Raw genomic sequence first — 25,287 nt, forward strand, 5'->3', positions numbered from 1 at the left:
CTTTTCTCGGCTGTCTGTGGGGCCTCCTTTGTGCCTTGCTTTGTCTTGGGGGTTGTTTTCATCATCGCCTCCAGTACAACGTCACGGATCTCCATCCACAGTCCTGCAGGCACTCTGTCTATCAGATCTAATCCCTGGAATCCATTTGTCACTTCCCCTGTATAATCATAAGGGATTTGATTTAGGTCATACTTGAATGGTCTAGTGGTTTTCCCTACTTTATTCCGTTTAAGTCTGAATTTGGCAATAAGGAACTCATGGTCTGAGCCACAGTCAGCTCCTGGTCATTTTTTTTTTGCTGACTGTATACAGTTTCTCCATCTTCGGCTGCAAAGGATATAATCAAACTCATTTCAGCATTGACCATGTGATGACGTCCATATGTGGAGTCATCTCTTTTGTTGGAAGAGAGTTTTGCTATGACCAGTGCATTCTCTTGGTAAAACTCTGTCAGCCTTTGTCCCGCTTCATTCCATACTCCAAGGCCAAACTTGCGTGTTACTCCAGGTGTCTCTTGACTTCCTACTTCTGCATTCCAGTCCCCTGCGATGAAAAGGACATCTTTCATGGGTGTTAGCTCTAAAAGGTCTTGTGGGTCTTCATAGAACCGTTCAACTTCAGATTGTTCAGTATTAATAGTTGGGGCATGGAGTTGGATTACCGTGATACTGAATGATTTGCCTTGGAATCGAACAGAGATCATTCTGTCGTTTTTGAGATTGCATCCAAGTACTGCATTTCAGACTCTTGTTGACTATGAGGGCTCCTCGTTTCTTCTGAGGGACTCCCGCCCACAGCAGCAGATGCAATGAACACCACCCATTTTGTAACAAAACATTTGTGCTGATTTGCACTGTTGCTTCAAACATAAAAAAGTCAATTAGGACTAAAATGCTTATCTTCAAGTTTATTTTCCATTAGGAATGGGCAATTGATTAAATAAGGAATTTTGTATGTGAAGAAAGTTAATGTATATGGGCATAATAATGTCAAGCATTTGAGTGTGTACATTTTCATCCAGAAAGGAAATTACTGGTCTTGTATTAAGAAACTCCATGATATTTAGCTGAAGTTTGACATGGCATACGAGCATTTTCAGTGGTGGTTTTCCTCAAAAATGTAAGTTTTAAAATTTCAGAATTATACTTTTCTTCCTTCAAGTATTACACACCCAACATAAATACGTAAAGAAAACCAACTTAGGTTTTTGATGCACCAAAGGATTGAAAAAGCCTGGCCAGGACAAGATATTAAAGGAAAGACAAGTGTCTTGTAAACCTGAAGTCCAAGTGGCATGGGGGGTGGGGAAGAGACGGCCCTGGAGCACCCTTCCTAGGAAGCCAGGGCAGGGCTGTGCTCGCGCTGGTGAGACACGGGTCCCGAGCACTTCCAACCTCAGGATAAGCAGTGAGTTAAGATGACAGGAAGCACAGGAAATCCTAAACCAAGCACCCTCTTAAACACTGGAAAGTCATATGTCACAATATGTCTTTTATTCTGACAAATTATTAGGGCCTCGGAAACGTAGGGTGACAGGAAGTTAAGGCCAGCTTTTGGGAATGGCCACGGCCCAAGGACTCAAGTCTCCATTGTAACCTTTCTCCCTCGTTCACTTTCTTTCCCACTCCCTGACTCCTCAAAGTATCAGAACTGGAAAGATGAAATACAGGCAGGACCGGGACACAGGCTAGAATTAGTGGACTACAGTGCCATACACCCCACGTTCGTGTGGCTCATCTATCTAAGGCGAAAATCCCCAACAGTCCAGTCTGGGTAATTCACAGCTACACGACCACGGGCAATTGAAGAGACATACTGCACCAAACGCAACAGCAAGCATGGTCTGCATCCGCGCATCCTCCAGAGTGCTCAGGAGCCCCTTCTTGCTAAGAAGAGCTCTTCCTGCCAGGGTCCAGAACTTGACGTGCTTTACTCCCACAGAGACAAACTGGGAGTCTGAATCTGGTCGGAATTCAGCCACAAAAATACGCTGGTTGTGACCAGCTCTGCTGGCAATTTTGGCACCTAAGAAAAAAGATACAACAGAATTTTCCAGGTGAGTATAAGAACTAAGTTGATTTTTTTTATAGGATTAAGCAGTTATTGAAAACATACAGTTCAAAAAACAAATGCTTATGGAAAGAAAGTGCAGGGAATTCCCCAGCAGTCCAGCAGTTAGGACTCGGTGCATTCATTGCCAAGGGCCCAGGTTCAGTCTCTGGTGGGAGAGCTAAGATTCCACAAGCCTCGTGGTGCAGCATCCACCCCCTGCCCCCTACACACACACACACACACGGGGCCTGTCCCTTGCACTGCTATCTAGCAATCCTGCGCAGACGATTACTAGTGCCCAGGGTCCTTTTTACACACTTTGCAAGTGATGTAGGATTCAAGGAGAGCTTCATTATAATTGAAGGGGCGTTTTAGATTGTAGGAACCATTCTCTCTTTTCTTTTCTACGCAACTCCATGACTTTCACTTTTTATTTTTTCACAGTTTGGGTCTTTGTTCTCTCTGCGCCCATCAGGTCATGAATTCACAGGGAATGGGCTCCCGCAGCTCAGGCTCCTTTCCACTGGTTCTCAGGAAGTGTGCTTCTCTGGGTGGACCAGCTGGAGCTTTGGCTGAACCCAAGTCCCTTTCTCTCTGGCTTCCTTCTTCTGATCATTTTCCTTCAGGCATTTCGGGAAGCTGTCTTGGCTGCCAGTGTGTTTAAAATGCTCAATGCACACATTAACTCCCTTGGCAGGGATCCTGCCCCTGTTTGTTCACAATAAAGCCAGACAGCATGCTGGGTTACACTGCAGCCTCTCCCATTGTGCCATGGTGTCATTTGTGGGGCGTTCCATTTTAAACAGTATCTGTTCCCTTGATGTCTACACTATCACCTTTATCCTGGATTTGCAAGTATGTGGCCAAAGGACCAATGCAGGGCCATGCTTTCTGAGAGCCAGAGAACACGCATTAGGGGCTGCTCCTCTTGCCCTTCGTGCTGGTCACTCTGGCGAACTACTGGAAGATGGCAGTTCTGGCTGAAAGGTGAATTTCACTTTTTTTTAACAGCTCTGTAACAGCAAAGTTTTGTCTGCAGTGTATTAAAGTAGCATTACTTTATTGCTCTTCCATTATCACTTACAACATAATTCATTTCCATTCTTCAGTAAGATACTTTATAACCAACCAAATAATAACTACAAGACCCTTTTATGCACAATTTCTTACTGAAAGGAGAGAGCAGTGAATCATTTTTAATATTAGTAACTCATTAATTTATGCTTTGTTTACAATTTCACTGGGTTTTTAAAGTGGAACCCACCTACAACAGCTCTGTATGTGTGCTGAGTAGGGCTGTAATGAATAATGGTTTCAATCAAGAAGTTAATACAAATATGAAATAGAAAATTCATTTCACCCTATATTTATTTATTTATTTAAATTACAAAGAGAAAAATCCTACCTTCTTGCCATCTCCAAATGGTAACTGTATGCTCTGGGTCTAGCCCCACAGAGAGCAGGAGTTTCCCAGTAGCACTGAAACTCACTGAACACACCCCCTTTGAATGGTAGCATCTTAGGATGGACAAAGTCTGCTTGTTCACGGCATCCCAGATGTGAATAGATGGAGCTGTGGCTAAACAAAGACAGCATCCAACAGCTGTGATACACCTGTTACAGACGTTTCCATTGCTAAGGCTGACGCATACTTATGTCTGAAACATGGAAAAAATACATACCAAAGGACTATATACTTAATAAAAAATAACTCAAAACTAAGACTAAATTTAAAAAAAAGGATAGGAAAGAGAAAGGAGAGACAGGGAGAAAAATACAGACTACTTCCTCAGGCTATAGTCCAACTGCACTTTTGAGAAAATAGATTTTAGACAACAATTAGGCAATCACAACTCTAAACAACTTTTCAAAAAAAAGCGTGTTCTAGACACATGTTAAGTCTTTGTATAATTATGTATATTATGGAGAAATATACAAACATTACACAATAATTAAATACCAAGATATATTTAGTACTTATGTTATATGAAGAAGAGAATGAAAGTGAATACAAATTGAGAAAGGCAATAGGTAGGAAATCACATGACTAGATCACAAAGGAAATTTTCAACCGAATAGACATACATCTGGTAAAAGCTAAGTACATATCACTCTATAAGACGGTATTTTTTTTAAAAAAAACAGGATTTTATGGGAGAAATACTACTGCTTATCCTTTTAAAATTATACTTTTTTTTTCTTTGTAGCCATTTTTACTGGCTAAATATAAATTAATTTATATTTAATATATAAACATATATATTTATAATATATAAATAACTGGCTAATATAAAAAGATTTTGAATTTTCTAAGTTAAAAAACCATAGTTTTGAACTGTTCTTTTTTCATGTATTGCACCCTATAAAAAGAAACAGATTTATGTTCAGTTTCAGAACACAAGTACTTTTAGTAAAATAATTAATACATGAAAGTGCATTTGCTTCAAATTATAAATCTGCTACAAATATTGCAAAAATAGAGAAACAGTACATCTTGACAAGCTGTCTTAAAATCACTTGATGCAGAAAGAAATTCTAGTCTCTAAAGAAAACAGTCTGATAAATTTAGACTATATTTTACACCATCTACAATTTATAGTATACAATGACAAATTAAAGCTGACAGTTATTCAAACAAGGTTATAATATATTAACCCAGGGAGTTAAATTTTAGTATCATTAAGTAAAAATTATTCAAAGATTTATGCAACTGTAAAAAAATAAAACCAACATGGAAATAGACATAAAAATTTACCACATAATAGAGCATTTATGTGTGAAAAATTGATCACAATAATTTAAGCACTGGACTAAAATTAGTACATTCCTCATTCAATAAAAGTGAAAGGATATGAGGAATTGGTAAACTTAATTCAGTAAGAAATGCTAGATGATTTATACATGCACACACACACACACATATACTGGAGATCATTCTATAATTTTTTGCCAGTGACAAATATTAAACAGGTCTTCTGTAATACAGAAATGCTTTTATATCTATAAAAAGAAACTCTGGGCAATCCATACACTGTATTTGTCTAAATGTGATGATGTAGCTAATGGATTTTTAAGAAAGAACACTCAATATTCTCCAAATTTAATATTTCATAAATTACAAAGCAAGTAACTTTCAGTAAACTGAATTCCCGAACTTTTCAAAGTTGTATTAAAAAAATCAAATGAGATGGTAAGAACTTATACCAAGAATTCACGTCTTAAAACATATAGGTCTGACTATGTTATGAGACTGTTACACACTTAGAGTGCTCTAAACGTACATCAGTAGCAATATTTAGGACTTAAATTACTGGACATTCTCAAGGTCTACCTTACAAAAGGTTAAATTGTGTCGTTTGACTTTCTCCTGTAATTTGAAAGTGGTCATGCCTGAAGCTGGAGTAGCTGAGATCCTACTCCTGCTTCTGCCCTTCCTGAGGTCACCAGAGAGGCACGTCTCATGGATTTGGCGTGTGACCAGGGACATCTCGTCCTTTCCAATCCCTGCCTCTGGGCGGTTCTGTGTTCCTGTGGACTCAGGCTCAAGAGAAGTTAAGTGCCTTGCCCTGGGTCCCACACCGCAGTGTGGCAGAGCCAGCCTCTAGAGGCGCGTGCTGTCAGCGTCTAGCTGCCACATTGACTTTCTCCGGAGAATCAACCCTACCAACGATTAGTAACCATTCTTCACTCTCCAACTCCAGGACACAGATGCCACAGGGTCCCTCTCTCTCTTAAGTAACTTATTAGTTTATTTACGGCTGTGCTGGGTCCTCGTGGCTGCACAGCGCCTCTCTAGCTGCGGAGCACGGGCTCTTTGCTGCGGGGGCCTCTCTAGCTGCGGAGCACGGTCTCTAGGCTGCGCAGAGCTCCAGGCCCTTCAGCAGCGGAGGCACATGGGCTCAGGAGTTGCGGCTCCTGGGCTCCAGGGCACAGGCTCAGGAGTTGTGGCGCCTGGGTTTACTTGCTCCATGGCCTGTGGGATCTTCCCGGACCAGGAGTCGAACCTGTGTCTCTTGCATCAGCAGGTGGATTCTTTACTATGGAGCCACCAAGGGAGCCCATAAGGGTCTCTTAAAATTACAAATGGATTTCATAAGAATCAACGTTTTAAAGGATTTTTTTTTCATCCCCTAGTTTGCCTTGATGCAGCATAGTAAACAGTGCATTTTAAAAACAAGATTTTAATATGGACCATTAAGTGTACCAATGGCTGAGATGGTAAAAAGCATCTGCCTACAATGCAGGAGACCTGGGTTCGATCCCTGGGTTGGGAAGATCCCCTGGAGGAGGAAATGGCAACCCACTCCAGTATTCTTGCCTGGAGAATCCCATGGATGGAGGAGCCTGGTGGGCTACAGTCCACGGCGTTGCAAAGAGTCGGACACGACTGAGCAACTTCACTTCTTCTATACTGGACAACATCACCACTGACGTTGGACCCAGCACTCCTTCCTCCCTTCTTAATAAAGCTCTGATTTTATTCAGGAATCCATGCCTCCCTCATGCAAATACAAGCAATTCAGGGCAAAGACACTGCGTAGTCAACTTAATAGTCTACGCCCATTGTGGTAAGACCTCCACACATCCTACAATCCTTCTCGTCCCATCCCCTCACCCCCTGACATCAGTGATTCAGTTCAAGTCTTTGCTCACATCTTAAAATGACTCACTCAGGCTAAAAGGCAGTACTAATTTTATTATTATTTTTTAAAATATTCATTTATTTGGCTGCACTGGGTCTTAGTTGCAACATGTGGGATCTAGTTCCTTAACCAGGGCTCAATCCTGGGCTCCCTGCATTGGGAGTGAGCGGTCTTAGCCACTGGGCCACCCAGGGAAGACCCAGGGAGCACTGATTTTAGGTCGTGGTTTTGAAAATGGATTTTATTCTCTTTCCCACTTGATGAAAAGGCAAGGAAACATATAACTCCAACCCTTCTATAACACAAACACAGCCTCGTGGGTGAAGCCAATGCTGTGGATGGCAGAGGGGAAGGGCCGGGAAGCACACTGGGGCTCCTGAATCAGCAAAGGCAGGTGGGCGCCCTCCCTCTGCACTCCAGGGCAATGATCAGTTTCCTTCTTTTCGGTCATGAGAGGGTCCGTGGAAGACCACTAAGTCACGTAATGAACTGCCTATAGGGACAAACAGGGACCTATTCCAGACAGAGCTCTCTCTCCTTGCCTTAAGGATCACAAGTGTCAGATTCTTACCTCCTTACACAGTCTTAGGTGGGCTGAAAACACTCTGCCAGAGACAAAAGATGTTCCCTTAGGGTCTACTCAAAACACAACTATTGTACTCAGATGGTAATTAGACCATACCCTCTCTAATACACACGTTTATTCTCCCACATTCCAAAGTGAGACTTTTGAAACTTCTCCCACTACCTCAGCACCGCCTCACCCTCAGATGATGAAATATCAACAGAAGCATCAGAGAGGATCTTCCTTATTTTCCCACCTCCAAACCTACCAGTTTTCCTGCATTTGAACCTACACTCCCTTCATTCCTAATGACTGCAGATAATTTCTTCCTGCCCAACTCTCTCTCCCAAAGTATTGCGCTATCTCATTTAGCCAGCTGCTCAAGCAAGAAATTAAGTTACTCTCTATTCCTTGCTTTCCATCATGCCCTCAATCCACTCTATCAGAAAGACTGCTGGATCTACCGCTAAAATCTAAGCCATCTTTGCCTAGTTCTATTTTCACTCCTACCACCCTGGTTTAAAATGTCTTTTGCTTGAACTACTGCAAGAGCCTCCCAATTTTCTGGAGGCTCTTTCCTCTCTGTATTCTTAGTAGTGCAGAGAGTGATGTACTCAGAGTATAAATTAGATCACATAAACTCCCTTGCCTACAACTCTCTGGTGATGGACTCTGTACTTAGTAGGAATGCAAACTCCTCTCTATGACCTGCAAAGCCCCACGTGACTGACCCAACCTCTTTCAAAGTTCATCTCAGAGGCCTTACTCCAGTCACACTAACTTTCCTGTTTCTTGATTCAGCTTTAGGGCCTCCACAGCAAAAAGTTAACACAAGCAGGACTGAACTCACCATCACTAGAATGGCCTGCTTGCCAGCGTGTAAGAACCTGACTTGTGAAATGTTTCCTGTGTTGATAAGGCCATTCTGTCCATCTGGGGCACCGAGCACCCGCCTTCTGCTGGGAGCATGCTGTTTCAGTCGTTGCGGCTCTATGTCTATGCGATCAGCCCCCAATAACGAATGTTGGTCTCTGAGTCTTCAGGGGGCTGCCCTGGGCCGAAGCTGGTAGAAGCAGGTTGTGTGTGACCCCCGGAGCAGTGCTTTGAAAGAGACACAGACCCAGGACCACCATGCCTTGATCCTCTAGGACCTCTGAAGGTGTGGGTGGTCTAGGAGTCTGAAACCAGGCCTGAGTCTGGAGCCCCCAGACCGCCCTGTGGCCGTCACTGTTTAGTACCATTTTTGGCCTAGCTAGGTCTTACCACTTCTGAAAAACCACTGCTTTGTTGCTATCACCCTGTTGTTTTTTTATCATGTTGATCACCGTCTTAGATCATGCTGTTTTTAAAAATGTACTTATTTATTGCCTGTCTCCCTCTAGAGTAGGACTCAGCAAACTGTTACTGTAAAAGAGACAAAATTAAAGATATTATGCAGGTTCTTATGTAATATAAGAAAACAATTTTCTTTTGTGGAAAACAAATTTCCACAAAATTTTTATTGATGAAATTCACTGAGTGAAAGTTTTTATAATATTGATCTACTAATGCGAATTCATTTTCTGAGGGGGAATATTAATTCACTTAAGTGGGGTTCAAAGTCAATGTTCTTTATTTTTTAAAAAAAATTATAAATGTTCATCTGTTAATGATGACCTATAATGATTTTCAATTCTGACAATGTCTCACAGATAGGTACTGTCAAATACGAATATCAATCCATAAGCAAATGATTTTAACTGAATATGTTAATCACTTGGAAGGCATTCAGAAAACTGTATTAGAGTTCTGGCCTGATGTTTGTCTTTTTAGCATGTATTATATTGCAGAATAATAACTATAAATTGAACATTAGGTGGAAGTTCCTCAACTGTACAGTTAAACAGATTTTTTAAATATGGCAATTTTCTTTACACTTGTATCAAGATCTAAAAAAAATGCTGCTGGAACTGAAATTTGAGCCCAGAAAATATATTTGCTGCAAATTTGTGTGGGAAAGGAATCTGGTGTCTTGTCTTAATCTCTGACGGATGAGACACACACAGCGCAGTTTGGCATGACTCGTGGCTCAGAGGTCAGTTGTCTCCACGTGCCCTTCCTGCAGCGTGAGTCTCACGTATAAGCACTGTAATTTCAACGTATGTGACTGTGATTGTAGTTTCCTGGTAACTTCAGGTTGAATCATTAAGAAACATTAACAAATCTGCAGCAAAAACTAATTTCCAAAGCCATTCAGTTTTCCATAATAGAGACTGAGGGCAGTTAGTCTCAGAAAAATTTCAGTCCTGGCTCTGAGTGACGGAAATTGCAAAGAACAACAACAACAAAATGTTACGACTGCTAAACCACTAAACTGCTGTGGTAGGGCAAGTCCAGACATTCACCTTCTGTTTCTGACAGAAATTAATAACTGATGATGGTTAAGGCTATGAGAGCAAATAAAGTTAACTGCTGACTCTCAAAAACAAAATACGGAGGTTCAATTATACATGATAGATTGAAATATTTTTCACAAAGCAGCTGCTGAGGAATAACACAGTGAATAAACCATAGGCTTCAAGTGCCTTTAAAGTTTATAAGCCTTGTAAATTTTACAAACTATCCTCTTTTCTGCTCTAGCTCCACACATATTTTTACCACCCTCAGTTCTAGTACATCTTCACAGATTCTACTTCAGGTTGTACTGAATTGATGTTTTCTTAAGTTATTTGAAAATATTATCTTTTCAAGTTGTTCCATGGAGACCATTTATAGAGGCAAACTGTCACTTAAAAGTCAGCACTGATTCCTCCAGTAAACAACTGGCAACACCTGTCAACCTATCAAGAACCAAGGGAAACCACTCAGAATCACCCGCCCCCTTTTTTGCCTGTTTTTAGTGACTACTGATGTTCGCAAAACCCTCAACTGTTTTAGCAATGGTTCTTGGCAAAAGATCTTAAACAAGTTTACTTTCTCTGGACACTCATTCATTGTAGTCAAACATGACTTAATTAAGCCAGCAATAAACAGCCTGTCTTAATTAGCTAACAAATGAGTCATTCAGAACCTTACTTAGGTTTTAGCCACATTTTATTTTTATTTTTTGAAGAAACTCTGTTGTGATGAGATATTGTGTTTTTTAAATAATTTTTAAAATTTTATCTATTTATTTTTGGCCACACCACACTGCATGCGGGATCCCAGCTCCCTGACCCGGGACTGAACCCAAGCCGCCTGTGGTGGAAGCCTGGAGTCCCAGGCACTGGGCCACCAGGGAAGTCTCAAGATACTGTTTTAAAGTTCCTAATTTTTCTGATTTTTGCTTTCCTGTGACCTGGGGATATTGCAACAAAGTCAGTATGGAAATGTTGACATATACTGTATTCTTTCAGCACAGCTACAGTATCACTGCATAAAAAGTACAATGTTTTACCATCTCATTTGACAACAAAATCCACACTTAACTGTGCCTTTATAGTTTGACATTCAGTCTATTTTTCCTTTCCCCTCTCTTGTTTTGCCATGATAGATATGCCATGGTTAAAAAAACCAAATGGCAGCAATGTGGATACACCTCGAGAATGTTGTATTCAGTGAGATAAGTCAGATAAGACAAATACTGTGCGATATCACTCATATGTAGACTCTAAAACACAACCCACATGAACGCATATGCAAACCAGAAACAGACGCACGGATGCAGAAAACGAACTAGTGGCGACCTAAGGAGAGAGGGAAGCGGCTGGGGCAGATGAGGGGTAGGAGATTAAGAGATACAAACTGTTTTGTACAAAGTAGGTAAGGACATATTGTATAGCGCAGGGGAATTGTAGCCATTATCTTATAGTAGCTTTTAGTGGTATGTAAGCTATAGAAATTGAATCACAATGTTGTATACCTGAAAGTTACATGATGCTGTACACCAACTAGACTTCAACAACAACAAAATGTTGTGGAATACAGCAATACATGTAGCACTCAAAACCTGTCAAGCTTTAAAACAGAACCACTGCGATCTGTAGTGTGCCAAGCTGCACGGGAAAGCAACGAGTGTTAAAACAGTCTCTGCTGCAACCCTGCCATGAGGGCACCATAGGTGCCGTGGCCAGTACGTGACTGAACAGGCAGGGCCGTGCCAGAAACCTTATCTGTGGACACTGAAATCTGAATTCCATACACTTCTCATGTTTTCTGAAATTTTACTCCTTCTTTGATATTTTCCAACTATTTTAATGACTAAAAACTATACTCAGGCGGTGAGCAGATCTGGCCCATGGGTTCTAAGTCTGCTAACCTCTGCTCTTGGGTGTAGCCTAAGAGAGCAAGGCCATTGTCTGCTGTGCTGAATACATTTGTGGTTAAATAGTCAAATCACAAAATCATGCTTTATCCTGGAGGAGAAGGAAATGGATACAAATCACTGGGAAATGTTTTTTTATCAGACTGTTAATACTTACTACATTATATGAACTGAAATTGAGTTGAAAAAGCCTAGCTATTATAATATCTAAAAACAACTGACATGCATTTGTTCATCTAAGAGCTTTGTAACTTCACAAAGTCATGGTCAAATTCAATAATAAAAAGTTATTTTCAAATCTTTAAATGTTCTGTTGATCTAACATATGCAATAATTTTGATGATTATATAAAAATAGTAATTGAAAAATTTTTATTTCTAGGCAATAAAATGTACTGATTCATACTTAAGATCAAATTTTAGCCCCACCATTATTCCTACCAGATATATGATTATGGCAAGTTAATACCTACTATGGAGAATTCTTGTGACGACTAAATAGGTAATACAAGTAAAGTGCTTACAACAATTCTGAGCATACTAAGAAAGTCAAAATTCAGTTAAAAAAAATTACTGTAGATTGGGCTCAGTATCATGACATTATAATGATGTATTCTTGACTTTTAAAAAACCCAAAATAGTTCAGCTATCTTATTACTCTGTAAAAATGTAGGCTATCACTACTTAAGAGTATGAGTAAAGTAGAAAGTGATAGGTTTCCTTACCTGACATGTCTGCCGAGTCACCTACAATGGAAAAGCAGCAGAGAAACAATGATCCAGAAACAGCATCAACACCATACGCAAAACTTAAAAAACCCAACCACCAGAAGGTAATTTTAAATGGTTTAAATAGTTGTGTCATATATAAAATTACGTAAAATTGAGTTATACTGTAAGTGAAGCCACTAATTTCAATTATATATGCATATTAGTATTATATGCATATGACCTTTCAATCTTTAGATCAGTATTTTCTTTAGTGAGTTACATGAAATTATAAAAACACTTAAAATAGTACTGATATGGTTTAAAATTGATATGAGTTTATTTTGGTTTACAAATGCCCTGCTAATAGATCCTTCGGGCTTTCATGTAGCACTACTTGAAGGGAAGAATCAGATCTAAATCACCTGAAAGAAATGATGGTAAAAGCTGGCATGTAACTCAAGGAAAGGAAGGCTCTTAATTCAGGCCACAAACTAACCCCTTTCTTATTTTTTTAACTAAACATTTTCTGAGTAAAAGACTGCCAAAAAAGAAAATATGAAATTCATTGTATTTACAGTAGAAATATTTATTAATCAAAATTTTAGAGTCAATAATCTTTAGCAAGAAAGAAAGCAGAAAAATTTAGAAACCTTTTTTAGATAGACGATTGTTCTCTGCTTTATTAGAACTTTATGTCCCTGTGTGCTTCAGTTGTGTCCAACTCTGTATGACCCCATGGACTACTGCAGCCTGCCAGGCTCCTCTGTCCATGAGATTTTCCAGGCAAGGATACTGGAGTGGGTTGCCATTTCCTTCTGCAGGGGATCTTCCCAACCCAGGGACTGAACCCACGTCTCTTACGTCTCCTGCATTGGCAGGCGGGTTCTTTACCACTAGCGCCACCTGGGAAGCCTATGAAATTATTGTTTCAAGGACATATTGATAATGTAGATGTAGTGTCCTGACCTGGAATATGAGAGAAAAGGCAATAATGTACTTGACTTTGCTGAGAAGACCAGTCAGGATATACCACTTTTAGATTTGAACATGCTCTGATGACAACTAAATGATGACAGTACTTGAAACTATGTCACATGAAGAATGGTTTAAAACTGAGGGTTTTGGTTTTGGAAAACAGGCTTATCCTGGAATGTCTGTGGGCCTGGGGCAAAATAAAGAGTACAGATAAAGACCTAACCATCACAGGTCTAAATATCTAGGTGCCCCCAAATGAGGACCGGTGAACTACAATGAAAGAGAAACAGATTTCTGTTCTATATGAGGAAGCATTTTACAACAGAGCTTCCTAAGGAGAGGTTAGGAACACTTACATATAATAACATTCCTTCAGGCCCATAATAGATAATTGTTTTTCCTAAAGTCATAAAGTCAGAGAAACATTAATTGATAAAAGTAAAATTACGCAAAGGACACATTCTCCAATGGTTTCTTAGGTCAATTTACAAAGGCAATAGAAATAAAAAGCAAAAATAAACAAATGGGATCTAAGGAAATTTAGAAGCTTCTGCACAGCAAAGGAAACCATAAATAAAATGAAAAGACAACCTACAGATTGGAAGAAAATATCTGCAAATAATTTGACCAACAGGGCTTAATTTCCAAAATATACGAACAGCTCATAGAACTGAATAACAAAAAACAAACAACCCAATCAAAAATTGGAAGAAAACCTAAACAGACATTTCTCCAAAGAAGACATACTATTCAATATCACAAATTATTAGAGAAATGCAAACCAATCACTTGATACAGGTCAGAATGGCTATCATCAGAAAGCCTACAATTTTTTGCGAGGGTGTGGAGAAAAGCGAACCTTTCTACACTGTTAGTACGTATGCACGTGTTAGTCCCTCAGTCGTGTCTGACTCTGCGACCCCATGGACTGGAGCCCGCAAGACTCCTCTGTCCATGGATTCTCCAGGCAAGAATACTGGGGTGGGCTGCCATTTCCTCCTCCAGGGGACACTGTTGCTAGGAATGTGAATTGGTGTAGCCACTATGGCAAACCATGCAATTCCTCAAGAAACTAAGAACAGAGCTGCCATATGCTCTGGCAACCCCACTTCTGGGCATATATCCAGAGAAACTCGACTTTGAAAGGACACGTGCATCCTAACGCTCACAGCAGCACTGTTTACAAGAGCCAAGCCATGGAAGCAACCTAGACGTCCATCAGCAGGAAGCGGTTAGAGAAGATGTGGTACATATGCACACGATGGAATAGTACTCAGCCATAAGAAAGAATGCAACAATGCCATCTGCAGCAACACGGACGGATCTGGAGATGAGCATACTAAGCGAAGCAAGTCAAAAAGAGAAAGCAAATCCCGTATGACATCACATACAGTGCAATCTAAAACAGGACACAAAGCAGCTCACTAATAAACAGAAGTAGACTCACAGACAAGGGAAAGGACACGGCGAGGGAGAGACCGAAGCTTGGGGTTAGCGGATACAAACTACCATATATAAAACAGATGAACACCACGGTCTCACTACATACCGCAGGGAACTCTATTCAATTTTCTGTGATGACCCGTAACAGAAAAGAACTGAACTACCTGCTGTACATCAGCACCTAACACATCACGTATCAACTGTACATCAACAGGATGTAAATAACTAATAAATCCGAAGCTTAGAATATTGTGTGTGTAACAGGCTAAGAACTGACCTACTTTCTTTTTAAAAGGAGAAAATTTTTACAGAACGGAAGAAAGGTCTTTGTGGCATAACTCTAGAACTAATAGATAACAGAGAACAAGTTTCTAACTGATCATATTAAAGCATAAATTATCTTATTCAAGAAGGAAAAAATGCCTGGAAAGTTGCCTTAGCCATTGAGGCTCACTGAAATCCAATAAACCCAATGATTTTGATCATTTTTACAAACTATACAAGGGTTGTGAAGATCTCACTGATCAGGTAGGTCTGTACGTAGCAGTCACAGTGATCAATTACTGGTAGATTTGTCCTAAAGAGACTTGCCACCTGCTCATCATTTTGCTTGTGGAGTTACGACTTTTGTCAAAGTTTTCTAGAGAGTTGAAAGAAAATAGCAAGACAGGGGATTTCAAAACCAGGTGGCAAATACGATCACCGCCAGAGGAAAGGGCAGAAGGGCTCACCGGCAGCACAGGCTCGGCTTCTCCGCTTTCCAGGGTGTCCCCTGCTGAGGCAGAGGCTCTGCCCGCTCACCAGTCACTTCTCAGCTCCTCTTACTTACCACTCCCGCCTCAGACTCTTCCTTCCTGCTTTACGTGCTATTAAATACAAACTTTCTGCTGCTCATAAATTTCTGCTAAAGGATTAAATCCAACTATTTCAACCACTATAAAATACAATGCTCTTCATTCTGAACTGTCTGAACCAATACAGATAAACAAAGTGAAAAAAAAATGCCTGGAAGCAAATAATATGGTAAAACTGGACGTGCGCTTCATGTATAAATGCGTTTCAAACAATACACAAAAATGTTTTAGTCTTTTCCCCTAGGATACTGAATTAATTTAAAGAAGACAATTACTTAATACTATTTCTTTTTAAAATACAGAAACATACCTACTTGGCCAGTTGCCACTATGTTGATAAATTTGGGGTGCTGATTTACAGTGAGGCACAGAATATCATCATTATGTTCCTGATAAAAACTCTGAGTCCCTATAAAAAAAGAATTTGAAAATTAAATTTGAAAACGTAAAACGTGAAATAGTCAAATGCACTTTACTCGGAGTAATAAACTGCTGTGTTCAACTTCCTTGCTTATTTAACATATATTTTTTGAGCATAGTATATATCCTGCATCCTAAGGATGTAAACGTGACTGACAAATCCTTAAAGTAGCGAACCCTGAGAGGCATAACCATGTAAAACCAGGCTGGAGACATCAAGTGCCACAAGAGAGTTAAAGATCAAAGCGCTGTGCAAATACGCAGTGATCCGTTCTTCTTACGCACAGATGGCACTCCTGAACTGACAACAGACTCTGGAAACGTGAATGTGGCTGGGGCACATGTTTCAGGAAGAGGAATGCTTGAAGCAAAGATACAAAGTCAGGGAAGCCGTGGGTATGCACACAGATGGCTCGTTTGGCTGAAATACAGGGTAACAAAAAAGAAAAGTGAGAAATACCGTTGGACAGGCAAGTTTGAACTAGAATTACAGAGGATTTTGAAAACAAGCCTATTATTAAATTTTATATTTATTCTGTAGTCAGTGGGAGGGTACTGAAAAAATTCTGATCAAAGAAGTAATCTGGTTCATCTTGTGGCAGCGACAGTGGAGAGGCCCTGGCAGACCGTGGCTGTGCAGGAGGCAAGGAAGGGAGGCTCCTGCAAGCCAAACAGAGAGGCGGGGACGAGGCCAGGCTGGCAGACTGGGCCCAGGCTACGGAGCACTGTCGACACTAGGTCCTCCCAAGAGCAAAACGAAACCAAAGGAAAACATTTTAAAATAACGTTTAATATATCTAACATTGCTTTTGAACTTCTTCTCAAAGTAAAATGTGCTTCATATTTCCCAGGGCTGAGTTCAGTTAAAGGAACAAACAAATAATTATATATGCTACTGACTAAATCAATAGATTAATTAACACATCAGGACTTCTTGGACTATACACACAGCAATGTACCCGCAGAACGGAGAGAAGCCACTGGGGCAGGGGCTTGGTCATCTCTCTACCCCGGCTCTCTGCTGCTGCTGCTAAGTCACTTCAGTCATGTCCGACTCTGTGCGACCCCATAGATGGCAGCCCACCAGGCTCCGCTGTCCCTGGGATTCTCCAGGCAAGAACACTGGAGTGGGTTGCCATTGCCTTCTCCAATGCATGAAAGTGAAAAGTGAAAGTGAAGTCGCTCAGTCGTGTCCGCTCTTAGTGACCCCATGGACTGCAGCCTACCAGGCTCCTCCATCCATGGGATTTTTCCAGGCAAGAGTACTGGAGTGGGGTGCCATTGCCTTCTCCGATCCCGGCTCTCTAGATCCCATCATTAGGAAGCTGAGTAACTAAAAACCAGGAAACTGAAGCAAACTACAGGTATAAATATGCAAGTGTGTTTACTCTCCCATCCTTATGTAGTGTGTCTTTTCTTATCTTCTATATTCTCTGTGAAGGATAAATGAAGCCTCAAAGAGGATTTTCTATTAATAAGAGATATTTTGTAATGACCTAAAGTATTGAATAGAAAATTACCATTGATTTGTATAATCTTGATGAATCTTTTTCTTAAGGAAACTAAAACAGATATACCATATTAATGATTAATACTGACCAGGGGTAGGGGATTATGACTCACATAATCCATTCTATCTAATTAGAGTGAAGCTACCAGAGGGAAAAAAAAGCCAGAAATGTTTGTACTAGATAAACTGTATCTTCAATGCAAACAGTGACAGACTATTTTGTTGGGCTCAAAATCACTGCAAATGGCGACTACAGCCATGAAATTAAAAGATGCTTCCTCCTTGGAAAAAAAGCTATGACAAACCTAGATACTGTATTTAAAAGCAGATACATCACTTTGCTGACAAAGGTCTGTCTAGTCAAGGCTATGGTTTTTCCAGTAGTCACGTATGGATATAAGAGTTGGAACATAAAGAAAGCTGAGCGCCAAAGAATTGATGCTTTTGAACTGTGGTGTTGCAGACGACTCTTGAGAGTCCTTTGGACTGCAAGGAGGTCAAACCAGTCCATCCTAAGGGAGATCAGTCCTGAAAATTGACTGGGAGGACCGATGCTGAGGGTGAAACTCCAATACTTTGGCCACCGATGCAAAGAGCTGACTCATTTGAAAAGACTCTGATGCTGGGAAAGATTGAAGGCGGGAGGAGAAGGGGACGACAGAGGATGAGATGGTTGGATGGCATCACTGACTCAATGGACATGGGTTTGAGCAAGCCCCAGGAGATGGTGAAGGACAGGGAAGCCTGGCGTGCTGCAGTCCGTGGGGGTCACAAAGAGTCGGACACGACTGAGCAACTGAACAACATTCTGACTTTATGAAGTTTATAACTTTACGTAATAAAGCAATTCAAAATTAATAAAGAGTATTACTAGTAGGATTATCACATCCTCGGTCATCAAATGATGCTTAGAGAACTTTTTCAACAATACAATCAGTTAAATAGACGTCAAGAAATATTTTCCCATCTCTTGGATCTAACAGACATCATCAGTCAAGTCACAGGCAAGCAGCTTTCTTAGTTAACCTTTTTGGCTTTCCAAGCCCTCAGCAGGAACACTGCCACTCCATCGCCAGTCCCTAGCTATCACTCACCCAACATGTTCCTTTCAATCACTAACTGTCAGAGACAACCACTTGCGAGGAAACAGAATAAAGTTATCAATGTTTCTGCTGTGAAACATGCTTTCAACACACAGTCATCCTTCACTTCTAATCGAGATCTATAAGCACTTTGCATTATGAAGTCCTTTTCTGCTGTGCTATACTCTCAAGATTGTAAATTCCTTAAAATATTACTAGGAAGTTCTACAGTATGAAATATTCATATTCAAGATTCATGTATTTTAATTATTTATATTTTTAACAGAGTTTTAAGATGCTAAGTCAGAGAAGGCAATGGCAACCCACTCCAGTACTCTTGCCTGGAAAATCCCATGGACGGAGGAGCCTGCTAGGCTGCAGTCCATGGAGTCACTAAGAGTCAGGCACGACAGAGCGACTTCACTTTCCCTTTTCACTTTCATGCATTGGAGAAGCAAACGGCAACCCACTCCAGTGTTCTTGCCTGGAGAATCCCAGGGACGGGGGAGCCTGGTGGGCTGCCGTCTATGGGGTCGCACAGAATCGGACACGACTGAAGCGACTTAGCAACAGCACCAGCAAGATGCTAAATAAAAAATATTCAATTATAAAAAGAGGGGAATGGAGAATTAGGGTTTCCTACCTGTAGCAACATTGTGAAGAATTCCAACAGATGCGGTGTGATAAATTATATCATCACCATCATTTAAATAGTGAACATTATTCCTGCAGTCTCTGCCTCGATAGCCAAAAACAAGCTCCAACACAAGGTCCTAAAACAACGATAAAACCATTACACATTTGCTCATGTCTAAATGTTCACCATTATTTTGTTGCATATAGTACTGGTGGTCTTCAAACTGGAGGATGCATTTTTGATTTATAAATTTCAAACACAAAACTAAGCTAGATGCGCCTCTCGAAGCTTTTTTGAGCAGCTGAAACACACATTCCATACTTTTCTACATAAATCTATAAAAATGAAAAGGGAAGCATACTGTCATCTGACTCCAAGAATTTTAGTTCTTAAGATTTTGTGTGTTAAACACCGAAATACTTTGTGTCCAAAAGAAAAATATATCGATTTGTGTTAACTGTTAGTCAAAAATATTTGATCTGTATATATAACTGAAGATAAATTAGGTCCAAGTGATATGCTTCCAAGGATCCAAAGAGTTTATCAGCTTCATGTACTAAGCATGCCGTCTCTGATAACTCAGGCTAAAGATACTTCTGTGACTCCAAGTGCCCATTTTCACTGACCCTGTGAGGCTGAGTGGGGCAGGAGGTACAACAATCACCCTCCCACAGCCTTACACCTTGCTTTTGACCTCACAGAGCAGTCTGCTTAAGGACTTCCCTGTAGCTCAAATAGTAAAGAATCTGCCTGCGATGCAGGAGACCAGGGTTTGATCCTTGGGTCGGGAAGATCCTAAGAATTCCAAGAACAGAGAAGTCTGGCAGGCTACAGTTCGTGGGGTTGCAGAGTCAAACACGACTGAGTGACTAACACACACCCAGCAGTCTGTTTGTTATTGCTGATACTGGGATTATGAAATTATGAAATGTGGAAGAACTTTTCTCTTTTGCTCAATTATTGTGGAAAGTTTCTTTGCTTGGAAGCAGGGCTGTTATTAAACTCTACAGTGAATATATCATGGGGTAAAAGCTCCTGATTTAGTATAAATATTAAATCCTTAACTTATAAGTTCAAACCACTAAGTACAGGACACTCTAAGGTGACTATTCTTCTTTAAGCCATAGATCATTCCATACATTTACATTTAGAAGTTCTCTGAGATATGGTTCAATTCAGTGTATTATTCATAGAAAACTAAAATACTAAAAAAAAAAAAAAAAGGGAACAGAGGATGTCAATCCAAGCTCAGACTTGACAGTTAGGCAATCAATTTTTACAACTGAACAAAAAAGAACACTCAACACACTTATTTGCATAAAGAATAATGGTAAGATCTGGGTGTTCTACAAACAGGAAACAGAATAAGCCCTGGACACATTCTAAGGTGCAAGTTAACACCGGGGGTGGATTTTCCTCACCTCTATGGGCCTCTTTTTCTTGCCAACGTTGTTGGTCTGGAGTTTTTCTGGTTGTGGCGGGGCCCTGCTCACCGGAGGCCTGAAACAGAGAAGCGGGAGAGAGGAGGGGAAGCATCACCCGGCGTCCTCACCCAGCTCCTCTCAGCCCTCCAGAGAGCAATGTCTCTGACACTCCACCCCAAGAGTGAACCCCATCTGTGTTTCTCACTAGACTCCATCCTCTATATCTTGGCATCTTCTAAGGCAACAAGGTAGAAAGAAAATGTCAGAACTTCTGTTCACTTTTCTTTTAATTTCTTTGATGTATGTTCCATAAATGCAACTAATACAACAGCATAAGAACAGATTGGTGATAAAAATATACAAATGTTAGTTTTACAAACTCAAAAGCTTCTTGACGGGGTGCGTTACCAACAACAGCCTAGATTACTGCTCTAACGTAGCTATCTCAGTATCTTGCACATGGCAAGTACTCAATATATTCTTCTTGAATTTTGAAAATATTTCTATAAACTTTCCATACTGTTGGCGATGTAAATCACATCTGAGTTCAAAAGTGTGCTCATCACTGGGTCCTCTGTGCCCTTTATCTTCTCCTCTGAAGTTCCTAGTGTGTTTATGGCAACACAGTCAGTTAGGCACACAAGACATTTTACGGCGACTCTGTAAAAGGTTATTACTATTGCCTCCAATTCCTCTTCCCTCGTTTTCACTATTTGCTTCATATTTTGCAAACTTACACAGTAGCTCTCAAATCTATTCCTCTCCCTCTGTTTCCACCACTAAGTTCAGAATCTATTTATAATGTGTCATTAGGTATATGGAGCTCCCATTCTCAGCTATTTAAATGTGGCAACTCTTCCATAAAGAAAGCCTTTTGTTTATTGTTTTTTTTAAACCCACATCATTTAGTTTAAACTCAGATAGTCATTATTCAAATGTTTAATAAGCTGAACAGTGAATCTTAATCAGTCATATATCAACTCACCCTTCAAATTTTAATATTAATTGAGTAACAACTAAATCAGAAAATGATACAACTTTCCAGTCAAGAAAACTCTAACATTTCTGAATAAATTCATAAAATGAAAGGCATAACAATATATTTGCATCTTCAAAGTGATTTTCAAGGTACACACCTATAAAAAGTAAATAAAGTGTTATGTCTTGAACATGTGATATAAATGTGTATTTTCATACACATGTGAAGCAGTATGTAGAAGTATATAACCATGACTGATGACGTACAAGTTTTGCACTTGCAACACTATATGAAGGGCTCTTCACATTATCACAAAGATTTTTGATTCCAAACCTTTTTCATATACTTTTAAAATGTCTATACGTAATAAATATAATTAACTTTATATTATATAGTATTTTAAAATCTTTCTGCTAAAATCATTTTAAAGAATGGGAGCAGCCTTGCCTTCTCCTCCAAGTTCTTGACCTTTATTCAGTGTTATTGTCTGACAGCTTTAATAAGTATGTAATTTTTATCTCTAAATCCTGTATAACAATTAAGCATATTTTAATTTTTGTAAAGATAATTTATATAGGATATATTATTGCTTAAAATTATACAACTTGGAAAATTACACAAGTCAAATGGATTAAGTTTTAGTAAGGCAGTTACTTATATGTTATGAATCCAATTATTAAAGTGAAAAAGTCACGTCCGACTTTTGTGACTCCATGGACTGTAACCCACCAGGTATGACTCCAATTACTAAGATATAGTCATTTCAGGGATAGTAATTTCAAAGGAGAAAAACATGGAAAGCTGTGAACAGAGGTAAAGAACATAGCTCATTAATGGTAAATATCAAAGATAATAAAAAGACAACATCAGGCCTCATGGACTAGAGCAAAGAGAGAGGGTTACCTGGAGCCTCTTTCCAGCAGCAGATAAAAAAGGGAAAAGATTACAACACAAATCTGAATTTAAAATAGTAGTAAAATATGTCCTGTAATAAAATACTTTTACACATTTAACCCAGATAAACTATATGGTATATAGTAAAGGCCTATTGTTTTTATTTATTGCTGTATATAAAAAAAAGGCTTAAATTATTCCATTAATGGCAGGGAAATCAGAAGAAAAAAGATGAAATGGAAAAGAATTCAACATGTTCTATGTTGTATATAGCTTGCCACTCTTATTTTCCACAGTGCAAACTGAATTTCAAATAAAATATGGAAGCTTATTTAATGTTTATTAACGTAAAAGGCTGGTAGCACTGCACTGCTATTAAGGACTGTCTAAGGAACTGAACCTCCCCCTCCTCTGACCCCAGAGGGATTCCCAGTCAGCCAATGTAACCAAGCATGCAGAGGGAGTCTTGAGACCATGTGGTATTTGGGACTGTTCCAACAAAGGAGGTAACTATAAAAAAATTCCCCACAGCAACATAATGGCTGAACAGAACTGGAAGGATCATAGCTGTTAATCTCATCCCCCCTCCCAATGAAACCAGAATTCTCTTACATGTCTAGAACATCCCTTCACAACCCTGATGACAAGTGGGCATTTACTAAACCCTGCATGAACAACTGCTTGTAAGACGGCAATTATCTCTCCACTTAGTTTTCTTTTTTTTTGGAAATGCAGTGATTCCAAAAACGATGAATTATCCTTTATGTGAAGCGGCCACCCAACTTTCCTTTACCCTGTGTTTCTTTTTTTTTTTTTTTTTTAACCCTGTGTTTCTTTCTAGTTCACTGTAAATTGTCAAGGTCCCTTTAAAATGCAGAGCTCAGTCCTGAAGAAGCTATTCCAGGTCTGATGCTAGGTCTGAATGTTTTACTTCCGATAAAATAGTGTAAGATTATGCAGGCCTTTTCAAGAAGTCACATCACACTCCAGACTCATATCTTTGCACACATCACCTCCTACTTAAAACAGAGTGAATTCCTGCTGCCTGCCAAATTAACTAAGGAGTACCTAACATTTGAAGTTCTGCACAATCTTTCTCAATTACTTGTTCATCTTATCTGTCAGCATTTTCCTGCTGGCGCCTTTTTTAACTTCCAAAACAGATGAGGCTTTCCCATACTGTCCTGTTTCAGAAACTGTCTGAAGACACTTTTATTTGACTAAAGGCAGCTATCAAACGACCCCAAACAGTCCTTTCTGGCACATATAATTTTATTAAATGTGTAAATATCACTATTGCCCTATGTTAATGTTTTGAAATTAATGAATATATTAAACAAGTATGACATGAAACTAACAGCTTTGCTATCAACTGGAAAAGTTTTCACAGATAAATATGTGTGATTACTGTTTTTACAAGTCTTGAAATTTAAGGAAAAACTAAAACTATTAGAGTACAGGCGTTTCTGAAAAGTCATCTGTAAAAACACTGATTATAAGGAAGACCCTTACAACAACACTTACATATTGTATCTTCAAATGCAACTCTTTTGTAGGATTTGTGCTCTTTCATTTTCTAATTCTTTCTCAGCAAAACTAGTGCAGTGTTTTATAAGGAAAAAAATCAGTACCTTAAAATACCACAAAGACCAAACAGAAGAATAAATTTTTGAGTAAAATATTCTCTTAAATAAAATAACTTACCTTACTACTCCCTGCCTTCAAAAGAAGCAAGAGAAAAAAGTAAGGAGATGAACAGATATGAAAATTGATTATGAATAAAATATATCAGTTTAGTAGACAGAATAAAGGTAACATGTCAATAAAATTCTAAGGAAATACAATAATGCCTAAATTTTATGTCATGTTCTGATTTATTAAAAAAATTGGAAATTTGATTGACAAGTAACTACTTTAAATACATTAAGACTTGTCATAAAAATACTTAAACAGAAAAAGAAAAACATAAAATTATTAATGTCATTTAGGAAAAAAGAATCCACAAAAAAATCAACTAAATAAAGTCAAATTGTCATCAGAAATATTTTCCTTTTAAGTAGATATTTGACAAACATTTGTTTTGTTTATAAAATGTTTTGTATTTGATGATGATGTATTTTATTTAAAACGGAAGACAATTATGTATACAGACCATTTAACCTCTTCACAAAAGTTCAAAGTTGATGAAAAAAAAAACTTCATTTTCATCTCCTTTGATTCTTGCATTTGATGAAAATGAAGACTCATAACTGTGAATCACACTAACGACTTTTCTGCCTTGGCATTTTCAGGAGAATTTAGTAGAACTAAATTATAAAATAATTTGAGAACAAAATGTAAAATAAATAAAAAATAATTTTGAGAATACAAGTTAACAGCAAAGATTACAATTATGACAGTGTCAACCATTCTTTGTGAGCAGTAAAATATTTCTGTCAGAACTTGGGTCACTTCCACAATGAAGGAGGAAATTTAAGTGTTTTACCATGAGGGATGGTCTACAGATTAAAATTAGGTCATATTTTCTGACATACTCCATTTATCTGCTAAATGATAATATTTTCTTTAAAAATCAATATAATAAATGAAAAATAATAATGAGAATATCTAGAGTTTCTTCTTCCCTATATTACATTTTTTATTATGTGAGATATAATTTCTTTTAGGGAATATTAAGTACTATACTGAAAATATTCTAATTATGAACATCCACATTTGCATACTGAGTACATCATGAGAAACGCTGGACTGGAAGAAACACAATTTGGAATCAAGATTGCCGGGAGAAATATCAATAACCTCAGATATGCAGATGACA

The 25,287-nt window shown here is 39.0% G+C and overlaps 1 protein-coding gene across 10 annotated transcripts in view; it reads right to left on the reverse strand.

Annotated features, from left to right (window-relative positions):
- EML5 (EMAP like 5) overlaps positions 1-25,287 on the reverse strand; it is a 160,065-nt gene that overhangs the window by 14,757 nt on the left and 120,021 nt on the right. For 5 of the 10 annotated variants that reach the window (XM_027552678.1, XM_027552681.1, XM_027552679.1 and 2 more), the window contains 8 exons: positions 24,174-24,188; positions 22,479-22,487; positions 20,594-20,672; positions 19,179-19,308; positions 15,834-15,932; positions 12,267-12,287; positions 3,458-3,631; positions 1,817-2,025 (listed from right to left, as the gene is read on the reverse strand). In XM_027552678.1, coding sequence (XP_027408479.1) covers positions 1,817-2,025; positions 3,458-3,631; positions 12,267-12,287; positions 15,834-15,932; positions 19,179-19,308; positions 20,594-20,672; positions 22,479-22,487; positions 24,174-24,188 — 736 coding nt within the window. The remainder of the gene's footprint in view (positions 1-1,816; positions 2,026-3,457; positions 3,632-12,266; positions 12,288-15,833; positions 15,933-19,178; positions 19,309-20,593; positions 20,673-22,478; positions 22,488-24,173; positions 24,189-25,287) is intronic. The other 5 variants (XM_027552676.1, XM_027552680.1, XM_027552674.1 and 2 more) reach the window with 5 other exon arrangements.

Source organism: Bos indicus x Bos taurus, chromosome 10 (assembly GCF_003369695.1).
Source record: "Bos indicus x Bos taurus breed Angus x Brahman F1 hybrid chromosome 10, Bos_hybrid_MaternalHap_v2.0, whole genome shotgun sequence".
NCBI lineage: Eukaryota > Metazoa > Chordata > Mammalia > Artiodactyla > Bovidae > Bos > Bos indicus x Bos taurus.